The sequence below is a fragment of the Anopheles funestus genome, chromosome 3RL (assembly GCF_943734845.2).
Source record: "Anopheles funestus chromosome 3RL, idAnoFuneDA-416_04, whole genome shotgun sequence".
NCBI classification, from domain to species: domain Eukaryota; kingdom Metazoa; phylum Arthropoda; class Insecta; order Diptera; family Culicidae; genus Anopheles; species Anopheles funestus.
Window position 1 is genome coordinate 46,494,913 of NC_064599.1, and position 9,945 is coordinate 46,504,857.

Here is a 9,945-nt window from a genome sequence, read left to right on the forward strand (position 1 = left end):
TGGCGATTCACTTGTTAAGTGTAAAGCATTTTTGTCTTCCGCTAACCAACAAGCTCAGAGCAAACTCATCGCAAGAGAACATCTCTCTCGTATGTATCAACGCAGACCAGATCAGCGTTGGGCACCTGATGCGTCTCCAAAGGTAAGAAAAAAAAGAGTTCTCCCATTTTCATGCCGTTGCACGGTGGTATGGCCCTATAGATGAATGGCACCGCTAGGCAACGATCCTCGGCAGGTTTTTCTCACAAAACCTATCTCATCATCTTCACAAAACGTCCGTCAGTTGTATCTAAGGTATAGTTGTGTGTGAACAGCGGCTCAATACAGATTTGGTAGACGGGTGCCTTTCACGTGTACGAATGTGCACTGCCGTCAAAAGCAAACGCTTCAGCACCGTGAAGCGAGTAGAGATGGCAGCGTAATTACTGCCGTCATATTAACAGTTGGGCATCTTCGGTGGAAGATGGTACTGTTCGTATTGTATTGTAGAGAAACAGCACACCACAGAGCCAGGAATGAAAATGAGAGAGGTTTATGCTTTCTGTTTTCATTAGTTTTGGTGTTTTTGTGAGTGCAGAAACAAGCCTTCAAAAACAAGATGCTCTATTCAGGGGTGGAAAAAAATCTACACACACGGTTGAGGCTCGAAAAATCAGAGGGGTAGAATAGCCTCTCACCGGATGGATTGTTCGCATAAAGGCTGGCCACAATGTAGAATCGAGCAATAGTCCATCACAGGATACGGCCGTGTATACATCCGATAAAAGCCTACTACAGTAAAAGTGCAACATTGTTCTAGCGTTTACTGTGCGCGTTTATCAACTAAGGTTTCATTCTTCGACTAAGTGCCAACATAAGCATTGCGATGAAATTTCTGGTGAGTAGTGATTATATGAATGTTGCCTTAGAGCAACAGTGTTCGATTAACAGTTATAATTCTTTAATGACGAGTGAGAGTGCTTTAAGATTATATGCAACGTTAGGTTCTGTCCTTTGCAGTGAACCATTGTGTTTAAGTATGAAGTTTATTGCTTATAAAGTGAAGTTGAAAGGTAACTTGTGAAAAATTTCTGCTTTTGTATCGTATATTGATTCGCTAATTTGTGAAAATGGCACGATAACATTTTTTCCGCATACATAGATACAAATTAATATATATTTATGTCCATAGGTGAAGTTGTATGATTTCAAATATCATATAGTAGTACATTGCGAATTACAATTAATGGATAATAAATTATCAAAAAGTATATATGGATTTTCAAATAGTACCAAGTTGTTTAAACTGAAAAAGTTTTCATTTAGATGCCTTCTATTTGCTACACATTATTTACATGAACTGTTTCGGGGCCATTCCTGGACCAGCAGCATCATTAAGCGGTTAAAAAAAGTAACAAATTACATTCGATCTTGTTTTAGTATTAGGCGTGTTTTGATTTTCAAAATTAAAACAAAACGAATGTATAACATTAATTAAAATAAGCAAAAGAAAACAAAACTGCTGATGCACATTTAATTACTTCTAGATTCATTATGTGTTTTTCATTCACATATTGCAATTGATAGTGCTAAAATATTCAAGAATTTTAAACCATGAAGATGTGTATAATTATCTGTATTCAGCTACAGTGAAGATAATGTTAAAATCATTTTAAATCTAAGTTGTATTCAGTAATATTACCTGATAAGTAAACCTGAAGAATTGTGTCGATGTAAATTTTGACAAAAAATAATTACAGATATCGATGTAGAATGCATTCAGGATTCCAGACTAAACTAGTAGCAGATAGGAATAGATCGTAGACAATTTTGTAATTATAAGATTTGTGAAATGTATATCTAATTAAGAATAATTATCAGTGTATGTTTTTTTGGTTCTGAACTTATTTTAAGCCTACTCGTTAGTCTTAGAAATTTTTCCGCTCTACACAGAATATTATTTGAGCATAATTTATTCAGATCTTGATTTTTTATTTTCTGATACAAATGGTTGTTCCAAAAGTTCTAGTATTAACAACAAGTACGTAATATCGTCGAACAAAAACTGAAGCTATTTTTGTGTGCATTTGTAAGCATATACACGTGTAAAATTTTAGTAATTCACATTCATCATACCGTCGGCCCGGTGGTGCATGTGATAAACGGCGCCAGTCCACACGGCCTGACCGGGTTCAAATCCCATCCGGACCGTCCCCCCGTAGCAAGGACTGACTATCCGGCTACGTGGTAAAAATAAGTCTAGTAAGCCAGAAATGGCCGGCGTGATCTGTAAGGCCGTTAAAGCCAAGAAGAGAGAGATTCATCATACCGTATAATAATGATGAAGTTTTACAGTCCAAAACTCAAAAAGGGTAAAAGAGATGAGGAAACGCTCTCGTTTTCACATTATTCACCAATTATTGATATTAAAACTAGTTGACACCGCAAATCTAGCTTTGTCTCTAAAAATATGTTTGTTTTGTTGAGGTATGTTTTCCATTCGACATTTTTTATGTCGAACATAACATAATACATAACAAACACACACATAACACACATTCACATAACAAACATTTCGTTAACAACTCTTCACATTTGTTGTAAAAGAATTTATTAGAAACACTCGATGAATTTTTAGAATAAATTATCAGTAAACTTTAAATAGTTGATTAGAATAACAGATTTGAATAGGCTATCGGAGAAAAAGCAGAATACCTATGTGTCAGTAAGAAAACTATTCAAAGGTTGCAGTGGTAGAAACTATTCTCCACAGGTAAACCTCAACATTAAAATGCCGCTGAAACCCAGCTGATTCTAGTTTAAATTTGAGCGCATGACAAGGTGGACATTTATTGTCCATTGCAGCGATAACCGCTGTAGGATGAGTCAAGTATTCAATGTCGGGGTTATTCTTGAAAGCGTGGCGAAGAAATTAAGCAGATGTAAATTCCCGCTGTGTTTATTGCTGTTGTTGGTCTGTGGAAAAACTTTAATTTTTTCTCCTTTTGCGGCATTAAAGCTTCAGAGGTGTGGTATTTCATGACTTTATTTACCCGTAGCAGTCCTGCGTACGAAGTACGGTCAGAATATGATTTGATACCCGGTTCTGTCGTGTAAGACCAGAACCGCTTCCACACCTGTAAGACCAGCACCGCAAAATGCTTGTTGGAAACAATTTGTATGCTTGTTTTGATATGCTAATAATTATCAAAAACCTCGTAGAAAAAGCAAAACGAATGAATAGCATAGGTCACCTAGCGAAACGAAAAGTTCTTAAAAACCTATTCTCATACCTAACGAACGTACAAATACAAATCGGTACAGCCGTTTCGGAGGAGTTTGCATACAAACACCGCGACACGAAAATTTTATATACTATATATAGGGTAACTGCTCCAGTTTTCGGCAGTTTAGAGTAGGTGCTCCAGTTTTCAGCAGGTTAGTGCAGCTGTTTTGCAAAAAACGAAGAAACACCTATTATTTGCAATATTAGTGATTGAAAGTAACGTTATTTCGGTTGATAAACTTTCGTAGTATCTTTTTACATTTTCGTTTTCGTGATTCTAATGCGTTTTATGTGCAATTTTTATAAAAATGTAAACATTGATTTTGTTCCTGTTTTCGGCAGCAATGTTCCTATTTTTGGCAGGTTGTGATCCTATTTTCGAAATTATTAGAAAATTCAATTTTAAACACTTTTCCATTCTTATTTTGTTGAGTTTGTTGCTTGAAAGTGGATGAAAATATAATTTTATAGCTACTGACTGCTTCGGCAATATTGCTGTCAGATTTTGAGGTTTTCATGCTTGATCTAGGTAGTAGACAACGCTGTCATTGCATTCAAAACCAAACAGCTTTTTTACTGTCAAACATCATCTTTCGAGTGTAGAACTAAGTAGTAATCTAAGAACTTTAATTCCTGGATAGATACCTTTAGAAGAAAATGATTAATACTACCAGTCGATCATCGAACGAAAAATCCCTTTACGACGTACTACCAAGAATATCTGCAGCTTCAGAACGGTAACGTTGTTTCCTGCTTCCCAACGCGCTGTCACTCTGTAATCACTAGCTGGAATAGATCGAGGTGACAGTCGTTCGCCCATAGTCCATAAAATGTCATATGTTCTGTTCTGCAAAAATGTTTAAAGATGTGTTTAATATTTTTCCACGTTATTTTGATCATTTTGCAAACATACTCCATGTGGACAGGGAGGAAGTACCATTGGAAGCGATTCCTCAAAAACATTGTAATTGTATAACGATAATGGATCGATTGGTTTGTCTCGTATAAACTGTCAACCTTTTATCCTAGTATCAAACAGGAATGGTTGATAATCATTGAATTTATATTCGACTTTAAAAGAAACAAAAATCTGATTAAGTAAGTCAAGAATATAAATGGACATATTCAACAAGGTTAGTTGATTACGACGCGGAACAGTGTTGCAAAAATGCACAATAGTACGTTTGTAAGGTTGATCTATACACTATATTTTCACTAGGTGAAGTTGGTGATATCTAGTAACGATATCTTGAACACCCGTGTTGAAATATACGAAATGCGAGAATCATACCAGCACATAAAACAAATACTGTTTTTTCATTATTCTCATTTCTCATCTCATCTCATCTCATTTTTTCATTATTATTGGACAACTTTTGATACTGCACTAAAACCCAGTACGTTTAGTTTTGAGTATGTAGTAAGATTAAGTTTAAAAAATGTTGTGCCGTTGTGAAGAATTAATCTATAATCAGATTATATTTAATTGCAAACAATTACTATACAACTGAACTCGTACTGATTTTACCCGATACCTCTATTACGTCATTATGCTTTTGAAACTTAGAACAATAATGAGACCATAATTGGTTGAATCATTTAAACTAATTTTTAATGTGTGTTACGCTCATTACACATGCTGATAATAGATATAGGAATAATTTTACAATAAAGCTTGCTTAAGGGGGATGATTAATATTTTTAAATTGCTTTTAGTAAAATTTCAGATTTTCAGAATATCTGAAATACCTTGCATGAGATAATATTACAACTATTACGAGCTAGATCGTTCAATTACATCAATGTTATTTACACAACTTTTTAGCTTACTTGAATAGTGTTTTATTTGTACCTCGACTCGCTTTGTTTTATAGGAAAAATTTCCGACAAAAATATTTTTTTAATATTTATTGATTTAAAAAAAACTGGTGTTCTTGCGTATGGTTTTTTTTTAATTTAATAGTTTTGAATTTTTACTACATTTCAATGTGCTACTAAGTTCTATATAAACGGAGACTATATCAAGAGTTAACGTTTTTTTAAAATTATATTACATTGTTGAAAATAATTTACAATACTAAAAATAGTCAAATGTAGGATAAAATTTATATATGTTTGGCTCCTTTTCCTGTCCGAACCGTGAAAGGGTTTCACACCCTGGGTTACTCGACCCAAACGAACAAAAATATTGTTAAAATTGTGATTTAGAATTTACGCACAATACTAAGTTCTGATTCACAGGGTACATGAAATTTAGGAGCGGCCTGGTGGTGCATGTGATAAACGACGCCAGTCCACACGGCCGGACCGGGTTCAAATCCCATCCGGATCGTCCTGCCGTAGCAAGGACTGACTATCCGGCTACGTGGTAAAATAAGTCCAGTAAGCCAGAAATGGCCGGCGTGATCTGTAAGGTCGTTAAGCCAAGAAGAAGAAGAAGATGAATTTTTTTGATACATGCGAAAAATAGTAAAATGAACATACAAATAAGTATTCTAAATATCCAATGTTACAAATCTTTTTATGTTGTTAGTTACAATTATTTTTTACAAATATTTCAAATGTTGAACAATAAAATAAATTTAAACTACATACTACCTGAACAGAGAACGGTTCGGATTGGATTTGATGTCCGGTCCTGTCGTGTGGAACCGACACTGTTTATCCCATGCACCGGGCAGCTCCAAAAAAACACATATTTTTTGTGAAAAATCCAAACATAAAATGAAAATCTGTAAATTAATTTCGATATTCTTTGATGAATATTCAAGCGTATGTACTAAGGTTAAGGAAAGAAATAAAAAAATGTGTGACATACAGTGCGGTTTATGCTGTGCGATATAAAATAAGCCATTAATTAGTAAAGATAATCACATTTAGTACAATTTAAATTATGCGATAGAAACGGGCCCAATGCTCTTAAGTGTATACTTACAATCAGAAATATCTTCTCAATTAGAGAATTCACATCGCTTTTGGTTTCCCGCTTAGGGACTCACACGTCCGCTTAGGGAGCGGACATCCGCCCGCAGAAATGTAAATCCGCCTTTGACTGTAAATTATAAATAAACTAATGTACACTTTTTTCGCAGTGTGTTGCTGTTTGTCTTGCCGTAATGTGCGTTGAATCACTAGCACAAAACAATCAGTACCTGCCCCCAGACAAAGGTTATGCCTACGACAAACCGAATCAGCCATTCCCATCTTCCCCCCAACCTCAGAATGTTCCTCGACCACAGCCCACTCCAGGTCGTCCGGCACCATCTTATGGTCCTCCTGCCCAGGATGATGTTAGTAGTATTGTACATTGCGAGTTAGCGTGCCAATGAATAATTTATTTGTTTTTTTACTGAAACTTTTGTTTAGCACCATCACGAACCTGGAATGCCTTTCGATTTTCAATATAATGTGAATGACATTGAAACACAAAATGATTACTCTCATAAAGCAGCAAGTGACGGTGACGTGACACGTGGCGAGTACCGTGTTCAGCTACCTGACGGACGTACGCAAATTGTGCGCTACACTGCTGACTGGAAGAATGGCTACAATGCTGAGGTGAGTTAATTTAGATTTTAGTTTGATTTTTTTCAATAACTTTTGTTGCTTGTTTATAGGTATCGTACGAAGGGGAAGCAAAATATCCCGAAGGACCTGGTCAGGGTGGTGCGAATGCCGGTGGATACAAATACTAGAAGCAGATAAACAAAATCCCTCATCACTCATCTGATTGGTGGACAGAACCGTCCATTCTCGCGTCCAATAAGACTAGATTGTATTCTGCACAACGGTAGAACCATCATTCCTCGATAAAAGTGTTTCCTTTCAAGATGCATCAAATACGATAAGGTTATCATTAAAGTAAGAGTCATTAAGCAGGTAAAGTTTACATGCAACCCGCAACTTATTTACAAAGAGCACATTACTCATTGCAACTGTGCAATAATCGTGGAAATTGTTTGCGAGTTCATTTATTCCTAGGTAGGTGGTTGCAGAATATCCCGTCAAGTCAAGCAATATCCATTTTATGATTCTGAAATCAACTACTGTGCAAGAAATCTTTAAAATAAACTTATTATGAATCCATAGCGAGCCAACTAGGTATCTTGTTTTAAAATATCATTACTAAGATGGAATACAGTCGGACCTCATTGGTTGAGTTCTGAAACAACTAGCGTTCTAAAACAGTTTGAGGGACGAAGCAATATAAGATGAGTATGACATATCTAATACTACTTACTTGCCGTACTTTGTGGTATGCAAAAATGATGACATCGCGTAAATTCATTGCTCGAGACATCAGAATGCGTTTTTATGGACTTGCAAGAAAGTTTTCCCAAGAGATTGATGATCACCGAAGCAACTTTACAACTAAGGTGGAATGATGTCAAAATAGGAATGGGGATATGATCAGTTACCAATCAGGTGTCCTCTCGCGATGTGCTTAGTATTTTGATGAATTATTAAACTAACAATGAAAAAATCGACAAAAGGTTTCACTAACAGATGACATAATACTACAACTGCAAGGCACCAGGCAGCGACGGAATAGTAGCTGAACTGATCAAGCGTGGAGGTGCAGCACTAGCACAAAAAAAATCAAAAATTAGATCAGATGTAGGATACAGTGGATCGATGCTTTGCGATTGGTATCTTCACATCGTCTACCCGATATATAGCAAAGTACGCAGTTTACAACGGTGTTGAATACCGCCTTAAAAATATTTTCCCTGATGCTACAAGATCGATTTGATTCCTTTGCTTCCACCAAGCTTGCGTGCTTCCGCCAAGGAGATGGAATAGCCTAGGAGAAGTGGAAATTTTGTGGACCTTCTACTATAAGTCAATCTAGATTCTGACATACGCCGATTACGGCTCTCCTATGTATTAAAATGAAAAACAAATGATCGTTGCACCACCTGCAACCCTGTTAACAAATTTTGATTTACGCAGGGGGGCCGTACAGATAGGTAACCACATTTTTGAAGTCGTCCAAAATTTCACCAATGGGTCAGCACTGATGTTGGATTTTATTATTTATTCATTATTTACGGACGCGTTAGCATCGGGACTACGGCCAAACCAAGTTAATACTTCATATATTTTAAACATGCTGTTGTGGTCGTATTACCGTGTGGATACTATTTTTTAAGTGCATTGTTTGTATCAATGATACTAGGCAACTTTTTACTTCGTACCATTTATGGTAAAAGCAAAATTTTATTGAGCCAAAAAATTAGGATACCAACTGGTGCAGATGTCAACCGCGCCGATCTTTACATATTAGGACAGTTTGAATGAAACTCCTGCCAAATCGTTCGCCGGTACGCAGAACTTACTATCCTGCTACGGGTAAAATTGCAGAAGAAATTGCAAGCCAAGAACTTTGGAAGCTGTATGTGCCACACATGAAGAAGACGAGATGAAAAATAATAATACCTATCCACATTTATGTACCTTACGTAATTTATTGGTATTGTTTATTAACTGCTGTACGAATTGTTGAGGATACTTCATTTTAACGCAAAAAGTGGTACAGACTTGATAGACCATATGACTGTATTTGGTGGCTATTCCAGGAAGTTTTTATTTGTGTGAGGAAATGGTAGAACAGAACGTCATAGTTACAAGCTGCCGTTATTTCCTTGGTGATATTTTCGATAATTATGGGTTTCCCGTACAATGAAAAATGAACTAATGGATATAGCACTTGTTTAAATCTACCGATCTATTTTGATTTCTCAGGTTAAATTTCAGAACCTTAAAAGGAATACCAATAAAATCAGACCTAATGTAGTACCATTAAACCTAAGGTTAAATTTAAGATGACTTATAGTTAGGGGCGGTTGTATGTCCCTTCTGTACTAACTTCCTACGGGACTTTAAACTACTAGGGTGGATTAACTCCTTCGACGAGACAGGTTGTTTGGTGAGACACCTTACAACCGCAACTGAAAGTCCACATGAAATTACGAATTAAACAGATATTGATCCAAGCTACGAAACAAGGACAACAATTGGAAACTAGTGACATGGAACTGCAGACCCCTCACAGCAAGGCAGGGGGGAGAAGATAGGTTCTCGCAATAGGGTAACATATCAGTCCACTCCAAGGCTCCACATAGATCGGTTGAGGCCTGGTATTGTGGCGAGAGACTTCGCGAAAGCATTGCCGGATGATATCTCCTTCGAGATGATGCCCCTATATGACCATTGGCATATGATGGGGCAACCCATCAGCAGCACGACTGACCGAACAATTGACCGCATAACTCGTAACCAGAGGATGATGATGACGAAGTGTCCCGCCATCCTTGTACGAAGTCATCAGTATCATCAAACACCTGAAATGGAACAAGTCAGTTGGCAACGATGGTCTGGTGGCCGAGCTGTTCAAGATTGGTCTGGAGCGGAATATGTTTTTTGCTGCATGTTGTGTACATTTATAAAAAAAACTTCTTCGCAACAATACACAATAGACAATACACAACAATAGTAGGAGTCTGAACAGATATCAAATCTACACTTTGCGTTTTAACATATGTACAAGAATTTGTATTCTTCAGTCAGAGGAAGCAGAGCTTCCTCTCTCTGGTTTTTTCAATTTCCTGTTCATCACCGAAAGTTCAACGACCCGAAGTAGCCTCCTCGCTGGCCGCTGCCAACTCTGAGGAAGTCAG

General features: G+C 36.8%; 1 protein-coding gene across 1 annotated transcript; it reads left to right on the forward strand.

Moving 5' to 3' along the window:
- The first annotated feature begins 349 nt into the window (after nucleotides 1-349).
- Nucleotides 350-7,357, forward strand: LOC125768100 (pro-resilin). The gene is made up of 4 exons (XM_049435315.1): nucleotides 350-877; nucleotides 6,358-6,555; nucleotides 6,632-6,823; nucleotides 6,883-7,357. Exons 1-4 carry the CDS (start codon nucleotides 866-868, stop codon nucleotides 6,958-6,960), a joined length of 480 nt encoding a protein of 159 aa, XP_049291272.1. The 5' UTR covers nucleotides 350-865; the 3' UTR covers nucleotides 6,961-7,357.
- The last annotated feature ends 2,588 nt before the right edge of the window (nucleotides 7,358-9,945 follow it).